Below are 21,111 nucleotides of genomic sequence, written 5' to 3' on the forward strand. Positions count from 1 at the left end.
TATGGATGATAAAGTTGACTTCTCAGTATTCTCCAAGCAGTAGCCATAGGTATACCACTTTGCCTTTGAATTTCACGGGTACTAACGTGGGCATTCAAATAAAACGACCATTACACGAAGATCATCTTCGTTGTAATTACGACGTTCTCTAACCCGTGCTAGTTGCCCTTGTTGAGCTCTACGGTAAATCTCACGAATGGTTGTATGACTTGGATGTCTTCTATCGGGATATCGAATTCGATACAAGGCTGCAGCTTGTCGATAATTACGTCTAGATTCACCAAGACTCAATAAAATATCAACCCTTTCAGCGGCTGGATAATCAGCCATTGTTAAAAATTTATAACAAGTTCAATAAAAAATTTTGTTTTTACCAAACTGAACAAATTAGATAGCTTTCGATGAGTAATAAATTTTAATAGAAAAAATAAAGGTCAATGAATGAAAAAGAGAAAATGTTAAACAAATGATATTTGATTAGTTTGGCTAATCAATAACTAGTAAACTATTGAATACTAAGTGTAAGTAACAATGAGTAGAGGATAAATTCATATGAAAAGAGATCTCTTATTAGAAAAATTGTCTATTTCAACAATGAGTCGCGGGATAATTCAACATGAAAAATCATCTTTACAAAATAAATTATTTATTTCAACAATAAATTCAGGCAAAATTCGATGTGGAAAATTAGTAGCCAATTGTGTCCACGTCGTTCCTAAGTAACGCTAAAGATAGGATAAAAATTCGCTTACGAAAACATCCCAAGAACTGAATAGAATCCAAAAAAATGGTGGTGTCTTTGGGCACCTACATTCAAATCTGTACATAATAAAAGTGAGAGGCAAGGAGACTCACTCTAATCAAGCACCCCAAAGGGAACACAATCCTATAACTTCCACGTCGTTGTTCCTGGGCAACACTAAAGTTAGGATATAAATATGGACTCCACATAACATTTGATATTGCATTTTTGCACTTTTGACCTTACAAAATGGCTTTGAAGTCAGCAAAGCATAATCACATTTTAAGTCAATTATTCTCTTAATGTTTATTACAATAACAAAATGATAATTCTACGAAAAAATTGAAAGGAAAACAATCTTAGGCTGATACTTCTTATTTGACCTTGAATTGACCTTCTCAAGGTCACCAAAGCAAACTTAAAATATCCTTTGCGACGTAATTTTTTCCGCTCTATCCGATTCCAAGGTCTAAAATAGAGGTTCCTATTTAAAAAAATCACAAATACCTTAAATGACCTTGAAAATAGTGTTCAAGGTCATAGGTGTTTGTGTCATTCGATGGCCCCCTTTACCCCCTTCAACTTTTGTTAAGGTCATTTTTCGTCAAAATTAGTTTTTCCATGGTTTTTTATCGTGGTCGGATTAAAATGAATCACCCTGTATATATATAAACGGGGAAACTACAGTCCCGTTGCTCCATTAAATCTCGATAAGGATATGATATTTCGGTCTAAAAAAATTACGAATGATAGCTTATTATGCGTAAATACCGCGGATCCAAGCTCAAGTTGTAATTATTTAGCAATCTAATAGGAAAAATTGTTAAAATATGTATTTTGATCGAGCAGTCAGGTTAGCTGCCGTCAATACAAAAACAAATCAACAACGGAAAAATGTTTTTAAGAGCTAATCCGACTAATCAACCAAGAAGCCTATTTTAATAAATTTTTTTGATGAATTTGTGTATCGTTATCTATTACAGGTAATTTTTTAAGACGATTTTATCGAGATTTAATGGAGCAACAGACCCGCAGTTTTTCCCCATTTACTATATACATCACTAGTACTATATCGAGTATTGAGAGGGAGGGATACTGTCCCTCTCAACAGTGGTAATTAGTATTTTTTTACATTGTGTAAACTTTTTGACGTTCTCTGCATTTAAATTATTAATAAAAATAACTGATTTAGCTTAAATTGCTAAGCAGTGCTTTTGCCTGGGATCGTCTAGTGCTGCTGATCACCGCGAGAGGTCGGGGCAAGTGTGTCAGATCCCAATACTATCCATACTAAAAACTGATAGTAAAATAACCATCGCCATTAAATGACGTTAAATGACGTCATTAGATAACGACGCCATTAAATGACGTTACATGACGTCATTAGATAACGACATTAGTTGCAACAAATTGGAACCTTTTATGACGTTATTATTTTCAACAGGTTGTACTTCTAAATACTTCAAAATTGATGAAATGTTTGCCTATATATCTGGATGGTAGTACGGAAAATGGGGGCTAATGTCTAAAAAATTAATAATTTTACTAAACAAAAAATAATTAAAAAACAATATTTCTTTGGCGTTAGCCCCCATTTTCCGTACTACCATTCGGATGGTAGCACCTATATAGGCAACCATTTCATCAATTTTGAAGTATTTAAGAATATAAGTATTGAGAAGTACAACATGTTGAAAATAAGGACGTTATCTAATGACGTCATTATTTTCAACAGGGATAAACAATACCATAATAATATTCAGTTTACTTTAAACTAATCAATATTTAATACACGAAATCTTAATTGCAAAATCAGTTTAATGTCAGCTTAAATCGTAAGCTTCCATACACTAATTGTGCAAAAATGAGCTTATTTCCAGCTGAAAATCGGCTGGAGTTTCTACCAGGGTAGGTGTACCCTTAAATTGAAAATTGTATCCTTCAGACAGCACAATTCTGAAAAATTTGTATGTACAAGTAATGATTTCTCACAAGACTGATATTTTGGGGATAATAACAATACAATATCATGACGAGACAATATTTTTGAATACAAAAATCGAACTAGACCAAGAAAAGATTAACAATTACCAATACCTTTCGAGAACATTACAAGGTTGTATAAAATTCTTTTTGTCTTGTATTTCGAAACTTTACCGATATAAATCCCAATCTTTTAATATTGCCTGAATATTGCGTTTACAGATTCGCTGGATTCAATAATATTGTTGAAAGATTATAAAACCTTGCTAAGCTTTTGGAGCAATATTGCTGTGGACAACTATGTCCGTTCTACCATTGCAAGTTCGCCTGGTCTGGGCCGGTTCGTCTACAGCACCCGATATCGTTAGAACATTGTCTCAAGGTTGCATAACTAGATTCCGGAATATTGCACAATGGCATAATAATCTTGATCCGACTATTGGACAACATTAGTATAAAAATTTTGTTTATAAATGCAAAATTATTTTAGATAATAGAACAATATTTATTAAATATTGGTCTATCTAGTGAGAATGTTGTATAATAGTCGCAGTAACATTATAATGCCTTAGCCTTAAATAAGCTTAGTAAGGTTTTATAATCTTTCAACAATATTATTGAATTCAGCGAATCCGTGAACGCAACATTTAAGCAATATTGCTAAAAGATTGGAGTCTATACAGGATCTTCCTACAATATTAATGAATCCAACGAATCTGTGACGCAACACACTGAGAAAAAAACTCAGCCATTTTAACTGAAATCGCACCAGTAATCCGTCATTATACGAAGACTTGCCAAAATACCGTAGAGTTCAGTAGTTTTAAAGAATCAGTTCGGTCGTTTTTGTTGGTGTCCCGCGTAAACAACCAATTTTACGAGTCGCGACTCGCCAAAACTACCAGTGGCACACCGTTGTTCTTACTGAACAGTCGTTACGGTGGCAGAACGGTTAAAACTACCGGACTTTACAGCAGAAATGACTATGTTTGTTTTCAGTGCATTCAGGTAATATTGCGGAAAGATTGGGGTCTATATAGGTTGCCGCCAAAAAGGAAGAACATCAAGAAATGAGGATCACCATCAGCTATGCCTTTACGCAAGCAATTCTCGATTCGTCAAGCTACGATCGAGGATACCTGAAAGGATACCCTTAAGAAACTTACTAACCTCGAGAAAAAGCAAAAGGAGATTCCAAAGTCGCATAAGTTGATGTCTGACAAGGTCTCGGAGATTAAGCATCATCTTGGTCCTCTAATGGCAAGACTCAAAACCGTACCATTGACCTCTGTTAGTCACTTACGTGACCTGACACATACATAGCCTGTACAATTATAATCTTTTTAAGATATATTGTAGAATTATAATCTTTTTAAGATAGATTGTATAATTATAATCTTTTTAAGAAGATACTCAACAATCATTTTAGCTCCGTCTCTAACGACCACTAGCTTCATGTGCAGATAACTATTTTCGTACTCTAAACAGTCTAACAGGATTTCTTTAAACATGTGAACTGCAAAGAAATTATGGAGGCCAGAGGCAGTAAAGGTATATTTCAAGTTGTTTCCAAGGCACTGCCAGTACTCGCACCCTTTATTTGTCGTGTGGTTTAACCTGCCATTAACCATATAGCACCCAATCTTTTGGCAAAATTGTCTAAAGATTGGGTCTGCATCGGCAGTTTTTTCAGATTAAATAATATTGCAGGCAGGTTATTGTATATTTTGGATATTGTCCAGCAATGTTGCTGTAAAGGGTAATGTCCATGTTGATACGAGTTAGACGGTCGGTAGGAGGAAAAAACGAGAAGTTTTTCTACGTTATTTGTTGGTAGCCCTGAAAAGGGCTGATTGTTTTAATCGAAGGGTAGTTTTAGCGCTTTCTCTTTATTGGGGGCGCAGGCAACTCATGCGCCTGGATGATTTTTAGCTTAGTGCCCGGGGAAACAAGGAGCACCCTCCTCTTGGCCTGGTTGATGATACGCGGGTCCCTCTGCGGCGTGTTGTTCGATCACGGCTTTTTAAAACGAGCAATTCGAGGTGTCTCCGCTAAAGGTGCTCGAGCGGGAGGCACGATGATATTGGGCCGGGTTTGCGTACGCGTTATCCCTATCGGCTCTGGTTCCTCAGATTCGTCCTCGTCGGGGGAAGCGCACAAGGTTATGCACCCCGTGTCGACGTTCGGGATCGTCTTAAAGACTTCCTCAGGCGTCGGTAGCGGAGATGTTGGCCTTGGCACCTCAAAACCAATAATTTCGGGTGGTAGCTCGACCGAAGGCGAGGCCTTGACGGGATCTACCACCACGACCTTGCTGCGGACTTGTACGGTAGGCGAGTCTTCGTGGGCTGCGTCGGGCGATGTTACGGGCACGAAGACGAGTGTGCGATCACGGGTAATCTCCGCACGCGCCCGTCTACGTTGCTACCTCGTCCTACGATGATTCCGCTTAAAGCGCTGCACCTCCGAGCGATGTTGGGGTTTCCGTGTTCTGGCAGACATGACTGTTTGCCGGAAACTGATAACGACTCGCGTTTGGCCTCATCTTTATTCCCGAAGCGTGGACCTCAGAGAGAGGCCTTACTTTTGCGGCGGCTAGGCGCGCGGTTACCGGAGAGGGGAAAGGGCACGGTCCGAGCACGATTCGGGAACTTTCGCTCAACCGAATTGTGTTCGAATTATCTAGATTATCCCGCGAGTTATCGAAGCCGGAAATTTCTCTCTGCGACCTTGAGAGGCCCTCCAGCTTCGGTTCCTTACGCCGTCGAGTAATTTCTCCGGGAAGCGAGTTGGCCAGGGTAACCGACTCGATATGCCGCGATAGCCAATTGCCGATTATTAGTGGTGAAGGGATTGATGGCGGCCTTCTGGAAGAGGATCCTTGGAGAGCTCCCTAAACAAAGAGAGTTTTCGTCGTTTTCAAAGTTTTTTTTTCTTTATTGAAATTTGTAGGGCGCGTCGTAAGTTGGCGAGCTCGAGGTTGTTGGGTTCGTATCCGGGGCTATGAGCCGCCAGATGCGCCTCTTGGTAACGAAGTCCGGGGCTAAAGCCTTCCAGACTCATTAGCGCACGAGGTGAGCCCCGGGCCTATCGGCCTTTCGGACTCGTTAGCACACGAGGTGAGTCCGGGGCCTATCGGCCTTCCAGACCCGTTAACGCACAAAGTGAGTCCGGGGCTTATCTTTTACAGCAATATTGCTGGATAATATCCAAAATATACAATAACCTGCCTGCAATATTATCGAATCTGACGAATCTGCCGATGCAACCTTCAGACAATATTGCTAAAAGATTGAGTGTTATATGGGTAAGAGGGTCATGCTTCCTTTTTTCTTAATTGAGGTTAAGTCTGAAGTATATAAACATACTGTAGAAAGCCATTAATCTTTAAAATTGTTTATCTCTAATATCACATTTATTATGATAAATCTTATTGCACAGGAAGACAATAAACACTAATTTTAGTTCATTTATAACGCTAGCATGACAATGTGAGGTGAACAAATAACTACATACTGACAATATAGAGGGAAATAAAAGGTATTGCTGTTAAGAGTAAAAAATGGACTTATTATTTATGTTTAACTGACCATGAAAAACTGAAATCAGTCATGTATATACAAAGCGCACAAATTCTTTTGACTTGTAATAAAATAGGTATTTTTCCATGGCAAGTTCTTCATTTCGAGCTTGCAGGAGGCTATAGCCACTACTTATTTTTAATCACAATTCCAGACAATTCTTTGAAATTTTTTAAACTTTTACAAATATTGTGTTAGAAATAACCCCAACCCTCCCTTTTTTTCTATTGTACAGTACACTATTTTTATTTTAATAAATGACAAAAGGCGTTTTTTACCAGGCTTTTTCTTCTTAAAAGCAAAATAGAACTAAATACTATCTTTCATGTTTATGAAAATTTTAGTTATAATTTGTTCTGTTAAATATAAAATATCAATGACTTTTCTTTATTTTTTTTACCGGTGACTGCTGAAATATGGCTGATATCTTGTTGCCACGTAGTTGGCGGCAACCTGTTACTATTGATGACAAATCCACAGATGATACGAACCGAAGTTACTTGCTCGAAATGCAATGCACATTTAGGACACGTATTCAACGATGGTCCAAAACCAAACAAAAAAAGATTTTGTATAAATTCAGCTGCTATAGATTTTCATGCTGAAACAGTCAATGAAGATTAAAATATATTTACGTAATAATGGTAAAACATTATAAATATGTGTATTTTTATAAAACAAATAAAGTAAAAACTTAATTTAATTTTTGATATGATTGTATGATATATTAATATAATATACAGAAATAAAGTATTACTGCACAATTGATTATTCATAATAAAGATGTAAATCTTTTTCTGTAACCTACATTCTCTAATGTCATTTATGATTTATTGACTGCTGTCTTTTTTGTCCTTGGCCCAGTCAATATACAAGACTAAATAAATAATCAAAAGCAGCAGAATTTTAGTGAAGATTCTATAACAAATGCCACGACATTGCCGGGCTATGATCGAGGCTTTGAAGGCGAAGTAATCCTAGAAAAAAAGGGCCCCGATCCCTGGTAGTAAATCACATGTGTATCGCCTCAGCCCGGACCTTTCACACTTGAAAATATAACTTATCCAACATTTTGTAAATCTAATTGTTCATAGTAAATGCAAATAATAGTGTTACTTTTGTAGTATTAAACAATTAAAAGTCAACAAAATTTGAACGGAAAAAAATTAAAATAGTTTTACATCATGTAATAAATATAAGGTATGATTGATATTCAATATTATAGGAGAAAAATAAGTGCAAAATACATGCCTTAATTTTTATTTTAAGTAAATTAAAATAAAGCTCTTGCAAATAAAAAATAACTGTTACAAAATTTTAATCATGCTTTTGACGCTTCAACTAATTTGTACTTGTTCATAAATTTAGGAAAATAAGTCTATATTTTTTGATATTGATAAAGTGTTACATAATCAATATTAAAAATAATTTAATGAAACTATGATGTAGAGCAATTTTGATCCGATTATTTCCATTCAAAATTTGTTGACATTCATTTTTTAGCAATATATAACTTTCGTTATTAATTTTATTCATTGTGTATTTTATTGAATTTATAAAATTTTGGATAGGTGAATTTTTTTCTAGTGTGAAAAGCCCGGACCGAGACACTACACTCATAATTTTCAGCCATAAGTCGACACCTCTTTTTCTAATAGGATATTTTATAATATTTTACCTACATGTCCATTTCCGTCAAAACTTTTAAAAGGATTGCAGCACCTATCTGATCGAGATTGCTTGGACATATTAAGTTTAATCCAAATTAGAACTGGTAAACTTTTCAATAAACATAACACATTAATATTGCTTCCTGCTAGAGGAAGCTTTGTAATAGTAAAATTTTGAGTTTCGTCAAAACTTCTAGAAAATACTTTTTGGTGTATAAGTTCAAATCACGTGTTTTTAGAAAATGTCCGTATGGATGTGTGTTTGTGTGTATGTGTGTGTGGATGTGTGTGTGTGTATATATACCGCAATATTTCTGGAACTACTCGGTCAATATCAAAAAAATGTGACATGCATGTATCTTTTTGGATTCTGAATTCGGGAAAAACATTTATTTTTTATTTCTCTAACTATTTTTTTATGGCCAATTTTTGATTATTGAAAAACACTATTTTGCGTTTTTTTCAATCATCCCATCGTTACAAACAATTCAGCTAATATGCATTTGAAAGAGAATAAAATTACCTACTTTTCCCCGTTTGGTCCTCGGGATCGACCGCTTTGTTCGGCAGATAAAATGAAAAAGGTGATTTTTTTTAAATTCATATCTCTGAAGCTAAACATCATAACCTCACGAAAAAATTGTGTTGATGGGTTACATGTCAAACTATATCCCATTAAAATTTCAAGTGATTTAGCTACTTATTTTTTCAGTAAAAAATCGAAAACTGGAAAAATGAGTTTTTTTGTGCCTCGATTACGGAAGTAAAAAGGCTTTATTGCACTTGAGATTTTGGGAAAAAGTAGATATTTTATGTGTCTTGGCTAAGTTCATTGCGCAGTTTGCAAACCCCTATGCTTCTTAAGATAACAAGGTTTCAATTTTTTTTTTTAAATCTTTTGATTTCTCATATCTCTAAAACAATGCAGTCAAATGCTTCAAAATTTTATTTGGTAATTAACCATAAAAAAGCTATTTGCTGCTAAAATTTTAAACGATTTCGTCGAGCGGTTCTCAAGTAAAGAGCTAAAATGTAAAAACTGATTTTTCTTAAAACTTTTTCTTCCTCTTATAGGGGTGTCGTTGCACGTCGTTAAAGTCCCTCCCTATTAATTTATGTCAACATGATATATATACATCAGTAAGACATATAGTACATGAGTACTGCCAATCTTTGCGCAGATGGCTTGCTTAAACGCAGTAAAAATACCTTTTGGAAATATATTGAATTCAAATTATATTTCATTAACATATATTGTATGTTTATTAAAACAATACATTTAAAATTTTTGAATTATAATTTTAAACTTTTTCGACGATTCATCCGTTTCAGATCCACAAGATTTGGAACCTGATAATTTGATTGATTTGGTATTCGGAGTTCTGATATACGACACTGTGTATGAATAATGCAAATGGTGAATCAACTTTCTAAAAGAAGTGGTGTAGAGTAAAAAAATAAAGTTTCAAGACACTCACTTGTTTTTTTTTTTATTAGAAAAATAATAAAATATTATTTCTCTTTTGTTTATAATCTTTGTTGTACATAATACACTAGTTTTATTATTGAAAGTTTATCAATATGATTATGTATAATTAAAGAGGAATGGGAATGAGTCGTTGGGTTTTTGAAATAAGAAACACTTCAATTTCGCGGAAAATTGAGCGGAAAAAAGCAATTTGAGTCGTCACATAAAGTTTCATGACAATGAGAAACAAACATGCAGAGCATGTGGTAAACAAGTGCGTAATCTATATAAACATGAGCAAGGTGTGCACTCTTCTAAAAGAATGAGGTGCGAAAAGTGTAAAAAATATATAAGGAGTGGATCAATTAAACGGCACGTTGTTACTTGTGGTTCAGTTTGTACCATTTGTGATCGAAAATTTACGTCTAAGAGATATTTGACGCAATATATTAATCACAAACATTGACAACTTATTGAGATTCACAATATTTTGTATTATTTTTTAATTGCTCCTTCAGCAAAATAATCGAGATTGAAAATATTTAAAAAAGCATTAACATTATATATTTAAATAATATTTTATTTATTGGAACTACAAATTTAGTTGGAGGAAGCTACGTGCCAATGAATTGGCAGCGGTTTTTTTTTAATTTGGTGTATACTTACAATTTCTGACAACAAAAGAACAATACAGAACAGAATACGCTGTAATCGTAAACTTAAGAAAACTCGTTTTTTGTGAGTATTAAAATGTATTATTCTAAGCGATTGCATTAAGTAAACTATATAACATGACATACTTTTGTAAAAAATATTTTTTCTTTATATATTAATTATAATATAACAAATTTTATTATTTATTTTAAAAATAAATTTTTATATTTTAATATTGTTAAAAATACATACATAGCATAAATATTAATTCGTTTGCATATACCAAATTTATTAAAACTTGACAAATTTTGATAAAACTTGTGAATAGGACCGAATTAATAACACTTCTAAGACAAAATATATGAACCAGAAGAATTAAATTTAAGATCAGCAAGGTATGATGCATAGTCATAAGCTAGTTCAAAGCTTTGTGCACCCCTGCAATTTTCAATCACGTTTATCTGCATTAAAGAAGTGTTATTCAAAGTTCGAGACAAACGTTCTAGAGAACCTACAATAAAGTTAGGTAAGTGATTAGTGGGATAAAATACATGAGAATAAGCGTTTTATCACATTTTTAATACTGATTTTTGGAGTATTTTTTGTGGTTATAAAAGAACGGAGACTACATAGGCCAAAAACAATGGTGTATTCGTGTTCAGCCGGCTAAATAGAATAATCTTTTTAAGATATATTGTATAATTATAATCCTTTTAAGAAGATACTCAACAATCATTTTAGCTCTGTCTCTAACGACCATCTAGCTTCATCTGCAGATAACTATTTTCTTACTCTAAACAGTCTACCGTCTACAGTGTACAGTTCAAGTGACGGTATTAAGCGAAACCGCATTACGTAAAAAAACTTTAATTTCGTATACGATCACGTACGGCGTATTCGCAGAGCAGCACGTTAAACTACATGTATGCGCAAGTGCGTAAGGAATTCGTGCAAAGTGGTAGTATTCGATTGTAAATGAGCGGCGGACAAGAAAAAAAAGTATTAGTCGGCTGGGTCTACAACCTACGCAAAAATCCAGTTGAAGAAGAATTAACAAAACGCAACGTCGACTTTGATAAAAACTCGACACTAGATGAGCACGTAAATTATTAGCGCAAACGATAAAAACTGATGAAATCGTAGAAGACGAACAAACAGATCAGAAAAAAGAAATCTCAGACTACGAGAGCGTACACGAAGAAACAGAAAGCTCACAGTCTGATTCAGAGTCAGAAATGTCGTCGGACTGGAAAAAGGAGACTGGGAAACGTTCGCAGATCCCTTAGAAATATATTTCTTAGCAAAAGGTACCGCAAACGATAAAAAAGTGGCTACCGCGCTTACGAAATTTGATGAACAGGCGTTCAAACTACTGAAGAGTCTATGTGCACCTAAGAAACCAGTGGACTTAAAGTGTGAAGAATTAACGAAATTGATGAAAGACCAACTAAATCCGACTCCATCCGAAGTAATGAAGCGCTGCAATTTTAATCAAGCAAGGCAAGAACAAACAGAGTCAATATCAGATTTCGCAGTAAAGCTTAAGAGGCTAGCATTAACTTGCAATTTTGGGGATCAGCTTACAACGGCATTAAGGCACCAATTTGTTGGCGGATTGAGAAACCATGAAACAAGAGTCGAACATTTTAAGAAAACAAGTTTAACATTCGACACAGCATTTACAGAAGCAGTGGCTAGAGAAAAAGTAGTGCAAAATGCAGACGGATCGCTAAAAGCATTACAAAATCACGATTCGCAACAACGTTCGGTATACGCTTTTCGACAAACGAACCAAAAGCATGAAAATAATAAATCTAGCAAGCAAGCGTCTCAGCAGCAAAATCGTAGCGACGGTCTACAGAAGCAGCAAGCGACATCGCAGAAAGGCTACACATGTTATTGTTGCGGTAAGCCTAATAATAAGGCCGCTATATGCCGATTCCGTTTCCAATCATGTAAACATTGTAAGAAAAAGGGACACATAGAGCAAGCTTGTAAACAGAAGAATTCAAGCCAACAACAGGTAAAATTTTTCCAATCGCCAACGGATTATCCCACGTCAGCCCAAACCAGCCCACCCAGCAATGAAGAGTTATATAATAAGTACAAATTTTTCTCATTAAACGTAAATTGTGTCGACCAAAGCAGCAAAGGTACTCGTATCGATAAAAAATTTTGTAACGCGGATAAAATAAACGCAGAACCAATGTTTTTGAACGTAATTGGAAATTGACACGGGAGTATACGCAACTATTTTGTCCGAAAAAGTAAAAAATGAATTTTTTAATGATTTAAAACTTGTAAATACAAGGCTTTTCTTAGAAGACTACGTCGAAAACATTTTGAATCCTGTAGGATCACTAGAGAATTTACAAGTAACGTTAAACAATAAAACACTTAAACTAGGATGTTTCATCCTACCGGGAAGAGGCCCACCGTTTATAGGGAGACAGTGGTTAGCAGCATTCGGCTTATGACCATTGATGGTCAACACTACGAATTCTATAAGTTTGAATAAAATACAAAATTGTAATATAACAAACATACGCGAACGGCTAGTAAACGAATTCAAAATACTGTTCGGAGATACACCGGGATTGTTCAATAAAGTAAAATTAAAAATCCATTTAAGAGAGAATGCTCAACCAATAGCCCTAAAAGTGATACACGTAGCGTATGCGATGGAACCACTAGTAAAGGACGAAATATCATGTTTAGTTCGTCTAGGTCATTTGATACCAGTAGAATAAAGCGAATGGGCGACGTCTATTGTAATGGTAACAAAGAGCGACAACACTATTCGCATTTGCGGAGATTTCAAATTGTCAGTAAACGAATTTATTATTGTTAATAAGCATCCGCTTCTGCGTATCGAAAACGTATTTGCAGCAATGCAAGGCATAACAAAATTTACAGAGTTAGATTTAACGCACGCGTATATGCAATTCCCCTGTTACAATGCCGCTACTCTAAGCGGGTCTTGGGCGTTGTCGTCCAGATCGGACGGGTGGGTGCCTATCACCACTACACAGCGCATCCTTAGGTTGCGGATAGAGGAACAGCCCCTGAGAAAGAGGTTAGCTGCGAATAAATTGAATAAGCAGCCGCGGACCGCCGATAGGAACAGGCGTGGGTGTGATGAGCCCACACTGTGGAACGCATTCATCTAGAAACACTACGCAAGCACCACAACAAAAAAACACTTCACATTATCTCTTATCTCTCAATCTATCTCTTTCATCACACATTACAAAAATGGGCAAAAATCCTGCTGCCGAGGAGGATGCAGGAGCGATGACAACTGCCCCGAAAGGGGTTGTGTAGAATGATTCGTCACCTGATCTTACGCGGTAACGATGCCAGCGAAGGCGCGCTGCCTTGCAGGGGGGCGTTAGGATGCGAGAATGAAACCGTAGTGTGTCTGACGACGAGTTGACACTGTCCTCGTCAAAGTCGGAAAGCTCTCATACTTAGTTCTAGAGAGGTATGGGGGTTATCACCTCTAGAACGGTGGACTCACCTGCGATCGGAACAGGATCCGATGCGCGCGAGTTTAACATACTATCATGGCTCAAAAAAATCAAATCCGAACCAAAAGGGACTTAAGGGTCGGAACTTGGAATGTTCGTAGTCTATACAGAGCAGGCGCGTTTAAAGAACTCGTAAAGGAAGCTGATAGGTACAATCTAAATTTGGTAGCAATACAGGAATCGCGGTGACTAGATGGCGGAGTACTAGCACCGGGTAACTTCACGTACCTGTATGGGGCTGGGAGTGGGGGATCTCTAGGCACCGGATTTCTCGCAAGCAAAAGCATCATACATTCGGTTAAAAGTTTCAAATCCGTCAATGATAGGCTCTCGTACATTATCGAAGGTGAATGGTTAGATATGTATTTATTAATGTACACTGTCCTACGGAGGACAAAGAAGCAGAAGCTAAGGATCTCTATTACGAAACTTTAGAGCAGGTAATAGACCAGTTCGCGTCTTACGACACAAGAATAGTATTAGGCGATTTCAATGCTAAAATAGGTAGGGAGGAAATGTTTAGGCCTACTATAGGGAAGGAAAGCCTGCACGAAGCCAGCGATGATAACGGTATTAGGGTAATAAATTTCACGGCGGCAAAAGATCTTATAATCAAAACTACGTGTTTTAAGCACAAGGACATACACAAGGCAACGTGGACATCGCCGGACGGGGCCACACAGAACCAAATTGATCATTTCCTCATTGAAAAAAGACGTCATACTAACGTTCTCGACGTAAGGGCTTACAGAGGGGCAGATAGCGACTCGGACCACTTCCTAGTAGTAGCCAAATTAAGAGCTAGACTAGTAGCGAATCAAAATAGTAAGCGAGCAAACAAGGTAGAAAGCTTCGATATTGAGAAGCTACGAGATAGAACAGAGCGAATTAGGTACCAGATAGAAATTAATAACAGGTTTCAGGCACTTGAAGAAGCAAACACATCGCCGGAGGGGAATGACGAACCGAATAGCTTATGGGGGGACATCGAAAAAGCGGTGAAAGAGGCCGCGAACAAAGTACTGGGTAAAAAAATCCATGGTTTGACGAAGAGTGCGAACTCTGGTTTGAAAGGCGCAAAAAGGCTAAATTAGATAGCTTACAAAATAGAAGCGATAGGACCGTAGAAGAGTATTCTAACGTAAGGAAACAGACGAGCGCTATCTACAGAAATAAGAAGCGGGAGTATCAAAAGAATCTTATTAGAAGAATAGAAACTAACATTAAGGAAAATAACCCCCGCGAAATGTGCAGAGGGATTAACGCCATCAGATAGGGTTTTAGGAGTAGAGCGTAATTGATGAAGGACGAAAACGGGGACCTCGTATCAAATGACAACGAATTACTGTCGCTGTGGAAAAATTATTTCGATAAATTATTAAACGTGCACGAAAATAGCGAAGAATTAGGGGACGAAATTCACACTGCTCCACATGGAGGAACCGAGCTACCAAGAAGTAGAGGCCGCGATTAAAAAACTAAAAAACAACAAAGCGGCGGGAAATGACTCTATTCCAGCTGAGTTACTCAAATATGGGGGTGTCGAGCTCACTCAAAATCTATAAACTAGTATGTGCCATCTGGAAAAATGAAACAATACCCGAAAATTGGAAGGAATATATCATTATACCGATTTTTAAAAAGGGGGATAAGACAGACTGCAATAACTATAGGGGTATCTCACTTTTAGCAACGTGCTACAAAGTTCTGTCAAACGTAATACAAGCTAGACTCACTCCATTCGCGGTAGATATAGTAGGAGATTATCAGTGCGGATTTCGGCGCAACAGATCGACGAGCGATCAAATGTTTACCATAAGACAGTTGTTAGAGAAAAAGCGGGAATTTTGCGAAACCATACACCAACTATTTATAGATTTTAAAAAGCGTACGACTCCATTAAGCGAAGCAAAATGTATCAAATTCTAGTACTCGGTGTACCGAAAAAACTCGTGAGATTAATTCAAATATGTCTGAACGGAAGCACGGGAAAGGTCCGAGTAGGCGGTAATGTATCAGAACCCTTCATGATACGCGATGGTTTAAAACAAGGGGATGGGCTCTCTACGGTGCTGTTCAACTTAACGTTAGCGTATGCCGTTAGAAAAATGCAGGTTAGCCAGCTGGGCGCAACGCTTAATGGAACAACGCAGATACTAGGCTACGCAGATGATTTGGATATACTGGGGGATTGTAGGGAAACGGTAGCAAGAAACGCGGAAATCCTCATAAAAGCGGTGGAGTATACAGGGTTAGAAGTGAGTGAATCAAAAACAAAGTACATGATTGTGGATAAGTTAGGCATCTGCAGAGGGGAGGAAAATCTCAGAGTTGGGAATTTTACTTTTGAAAAGGTTAGCGAATTCAGGTATCTGGGTACGACCATAAATGATAGAAACGAGATAAATGTCGAAATAAATAAGAAACTCCATTCGGGTAATGCTTGCTTCTACGCCGTGAGTAATTTACTTAAGTCGAGCCTGTTGTCTAAAAACGTTAAAATAAGAATATACAGCACAATAATACTGCCGGTGGTTCTGTACGGGTGCGAAACGTGGTCTCTCACTAAGCAGGCGGACAACCGTTTTAGGGTATTTGAAAATAAAGTCTTGCGAAAAATATACGGGCCGAAGAAAGATGAGGAAACCGGGGAATGGAGAAGACTACACAATGATGAGTTACACAATCTGTACGCGTCACCAAATATTAACAGAATAATAAAATCGCGCAGATTGGGATGGGCAGGGCACGTAGCGAGAATGGGAGACGACCGTACGGCAGCGCGTGTCATGAAGGGCAGGCCGATGGTAACGCGACCTCTAGGTAGACCTAGACGTAGATGGGAGGATAACGTAAAAGCGGATCTAGTAGAAATAGGACGGATGGGTGTCGATCGGAGAGGTGCATCTTGGGTGGGGTTGACACAAGATAGGGCAGCGTGGAAGGCTTGCGTAGATGAGGCGATGAACTTTCGAGTTCCAAATGCCACGTAAAAAAAAGGTATATGCAATTCCCGGTCGAAGAGAATAATCAACAGTATCTGACGATCGCAACGCATTTAGGCTTGTATCGATATACTAAAATGACTGACGGTATAAGTACTTGTCCAGGTGATTTCCGAACTTTTATTGAGAATTCTATACGGGGTGTTAAAAACACTAGCGTACTTAGGTAACATATACCTAACGATCAACTGATGAAGAACACTTAGAAAATTTAAAGCAAGTGTGTACACGTTTACAGGAAAATGGTTTGCGAGTTCGCACAGAGAAATGTAAAATCATGGAGGAAAAAATTGAACTTTTAGGTTTCGTATCGACAAACATGGATTGCACAAGTCAATTTCAAAAGTAAAAGCAATAGTAAAAGCACCTAATCCAGAGAATGCAAAGCAGTTGTTATCCATATTAGGATTAATAAATTTTTATGAACGGTTTTTAGAGCACAGATCAGATAAATTGAAACCGCTGTATGATTGTGCTAAGTAAGGAATTTTTCGGGTCAGAAGCATGCGATAACGCTTTCAGAGTCATAAAAGACGAATTAATTTCTCCTCGCGTACTCGCGCACTATGATACAAAGGAAAAAATAGTTTTGGCTTGCGACGCTTCAGATTATTCTTTATCGGCTATTCTATGACATAAATACAAGAACGGATCAGAGCGACCTATCGCTTATGCGTCGAAACTAATTCCAAAGAAAGAAATACATCGAGCCATTATAGATAAAGAAGTCGCAGCGATTGTATTCGGGTTTAAAAAATTTTTCGACTATAACAGCGGCTAGTCGTTTACAAAGATGGGCATATTTACTGTCCGGATTTAAATACCAAATAGAGCACATTAATTCGGATGAAAACGGTAATTGCGATGTGCTATCTAGACTACCGATTGAAGATGATACTAACGTATTTGAAGCCGATTTTACGTATTTTATTTTATATTATGGGGACATCGAGTCATTGTACCGGCGTCTTTACAATCGTCTGTTTTAAAAGAATTGATCATTTTTTGTAATAATACTAAGGTAGAGAAACTTATCTCAAATTTTAGCAGTATTTTCGCTCATCACGGTCTCGTGAATCATATTGTAACCGACAACGGACCGCAATTTACTAGCGAAGAATTTCAGAATTATTTAAAGAAATTAGGCATTAAGCACACGTTTTCTCCGCCTTACCACCTTGCTACGAATGGAGCAACCGAGAACTTTGTTGGTATATTCAAGGACAAACATACTAAAATTGTACAGGGGGGAAAAGCGCTGGAAGATGCTATAAATATTTTCCTGTTTGATTACCACAGCGTTTCACACAGCACAACAGGAAAGAGTCCTGCGTTCTTAATGACGAAGCGAGAGATGCGCACGCGTTTCGACTCTTTGCGACCTCGTACGGAAAACACAGTTTACGAAAAACAACACGCTCAAATAGAACAGCGCTAAGGTTCGCGTAATGCATTATTCGAAGAAGGAGATATTATCATGACTGATGATTATGATAAAGGTTATAAAAAAGTACAAGGCACTATAGTAAAACAATTATCTCCTACGTATGACGTCGAAATCGAGCCTAACAAAATATGTAAGAGACACACTGATCAAATAATCAGCGTAGCGCATGGAAACAAAATGTACGTCGATCCGAGCGCTTGAAAAACAAATGTAAAGTGTCATGTTAAAGAGGGAGGATTGTGATGTATATGCCGAAGGTAGAATGTATACTTATATTATTGGGCAACGTAAACACGAGCAGTCAGTCGCTCGCAGGCGTTCATAGCAAGAACACCTATTTTTGTACCACTATAATAAACCCTATGTTATATTATACCTACGTACTACAAGTGTAGTTATTTACCGTCCTGTTCGTCACATAACACTGGCTAACTATTAGTGTCAGGCGTGTTGGGGTTGGTAGGAACATGCTGCATTTCCGTAGTCGTGAGAGAACCGCGAAGCTTTTCTTTGCCAACACGTTGCACTGACTCCACAAGAAAAGTGTGTTGTCCAGGACCACGCTCACCTTAACCCATTAGCGCCTGAACGGACACTTTTCGACACCAAAGTTCAGAGATTCACGGTACAATGAATTTAAGTGAAAAAAAATGTTTGAACCACTGTACCCTATGTTTTAAAGGTCGCTGTTTCGAATAGTGATGGTTAGAGATTTCTAAAATAAAATAAGTTTTTATGTGAGAATTGCTAATAAAAAAAACACTATTTTTTAAAATTTTTTTAAGAAAATTTTTTTGTTGCTTTCAACATACTTAATACCAATAAATAACGCGTCCACGAACCCTAAACTAAAAGTTATTGGCTTAAGATTAATAAAAAAATAATTTTATTTATACAAAATGGCGTTCAAAACAATAAATTTTACTTTTAATCTTCAGCAATTTGTTTCTCAACTTGTATGAACTATAGAAAAAATTTCCTAAGGATAAAAACGTCCTAAAATTAATCAAAGAATACCCTCAAATTTTTTTAGAAACGTAAAAGAAAATTTTGGATTTTCCGGATAAAGTACTTTACACTCTATCAAAAAATATAACACTTCAGCAATTTTATTCTCACACACACACACACACTGAGTCGTGCAAATACGCACACACATGCACTCATACATACATGTGCGCGCATATGCAGACATTTTAGCAAGAATTTATCGTAAACACAAACCTGTCCCTCCCTCATACAAACACACACTCACACACACACAAACACACGCATACCGCCATCGGCCAATCTCTGTTATCACTATTACCTGCTTCTGCTATGCTGCACTTAGGGCAGAACACACGACACAGAGCTGCTGCCACAAATATTTCTCACGAAGAAGAATGCGAGAGAGAGAGAGAGAGAGAGAGAGAGAGAGAGAGAGAGAGAGAGAGAGAGAGAGAATACACTCGTGCAGCTGCACTAAAAAACTTTTGGCGTAGCGACTATACTGTATGCAGGAGCATCCGAAGCGGCGCAAAAAACTCGGCACAGCCAAATGTCGTACGAAGCGCAAATTTGAGTGTATCGCATTTATTAATCATATAATTGTTGGGAATTGTTGCGTATAGAGCGTCAAAAAACTAAAACATTTTAACCATTTCTAGCGAAATAAAAGAAGATTTGTAAGATTTGTAAAAGAGATTTGTAAGATATGTGATGTACGAATGTGTACGAATGTGTGTATCTATAACGATAGTATAGAATGTGAGAAGGCAGGCAATAAAGTCAGTCGGTCCTGAACCGTAACAGAGTGTAGTCGTCTTTATTTACCTCTTCCTCGCATATACAATAACTGGCGACGAGGATAAAAGCATTGTTCTAGAAACTTCGTTGGCATGTGACGAAATAAAACCAAATTAAAGTGTTGGAATGTCGATTGAAATAAAAGGGACTGCATGGATCCAGAATTTAACAAAAGTCCAATTGCAAAAGTTGTGTGAATTAAATTATATTGATGGTGAAGACGATAATATTAATGAGTTACGAAGAAAATTTCGAGAATTTGTGAAAGAAAAGATTGAGCGTGGTCAGCAAAAATTAATACTGATAGCAGATATAATGGATAAAAAAACGTTCGAAATAGTTGATCCAGATAGTATAAATGAACAATTAAACAAAAGTATAATGGAACGTAGTGCAAATTTGGATTTTGATATTTCCAAAAATGATTGGGAAATGTTTAGTGATCGACTAGAGCAGTATTTCATTGCAAATAAAATAACAAGTGCTGAAGAAAAAAGAGCAATTTTGTTGAGTAAAGTGAATGCAGAGACGTACGAAGAGATTGCAAAAATATGTAAGCCCGTTAAGCCTAAGGACAAAACCTATGAAGAAATTATAACAAAGGTCAAAGATTATTTGAAACCGCCAGCATCATACCTTGTATATAGATATGAATTCAGACTCAGGAAGCAATTAGACGGCGAGGGTATAAAAGAATACGTCACAGCGCTGAAGGTTATGACAGACAAATGTAAATTTACGAATGAAGACGAGCAAGTACTCGATCAAATGATTTGTGGCTTAAAAAGTAAAGCAATAACGGCGGAATTATTAAAATTGGAGAAACCCGATCTGGAAACAGCATTAAAAAAAGCTATGGCATCAGAGGCAGCTAGTAAAGGCGCAGAAAAATAGCAAGAAACAAGTGCGGAAATTCAAGATGTACACATGCTAAGTCGTGGAAAGTTTTGGCGAAAGCAACATGAGGGAGATCGTAAACAAGGACAACGTACAGGGACTAGAAGGGGAAGAACATTCGGCCGGGCTCGAGGAACGGCGCGAGCGCAGACACAACAAATACCGGGAGGCTCTGCTTGCTACCGTTGCGGGGATTCAAGACACTTCGTGAATGATTGTATGTATAGTGAAAATGTAGTATGCCATACGTGCGGCGATAAAGGGCACACTACTAGAGTTTGTACGCATAGAGCCGAAAAAAAAGATGCAGAACGAAAGCCGCGAGTAGGTTACGTAAGTCAATGCG

General features: G+C 37.1%; 1 protein-coding gene across 7 annotated transcripts in view; it reads left to right on the plus strand.

Annotated features, from left to right (window-relative positions):
- Positions 1 to 9,453, plus strand: part of LOC107981363 (methionine-R-sulfoxide reductase B1) — a 93,002-nt gene extending 83,549 nt beyond the window's left edge. For 2 of the 7 annotated variants that reach the window (XR_004345301.1, XR_004345302.1), the window contains one exon: positions 6,749 to 7,009. Coding sequence is in view for 2 of the 7 variants with exons in the window: in XM_031930068.2 (XP_031785928.1) it covers positions 6,749 to 6,930 (182 nt within the window). In the remaining 5 variants the exon portion in view is untranslated. Of the gene's footprint in view, positions 1 to 6,707; positions 7,017 to 9,308 lie in introns of those variants that run through there. The other 5 variants (XM_032602041.1, XM_031930068.2, XM_031930069.2 and 2 more) reach the window with 3 other exon arrangements.
- Positions 9,454 to 21,111: the final 11,658 nt, after the last annotated feature.

Source organism: Nasonia vitripennis (genome assembly GCF_009193385.2).
Source record: "Nasonia vitripennis strain AsymCx chromosome 4 unlocalized genomic scaffold, Nvit_psr_1.1 chr4_random0008, whole genome shotgun sequence".
Lineage (NCBI taxonomy): Eukaryota > Metazoa > Arthropoda > Insecta > Hymenoptera > Pteromalidae > Nasonia > Nasonia vitripennis.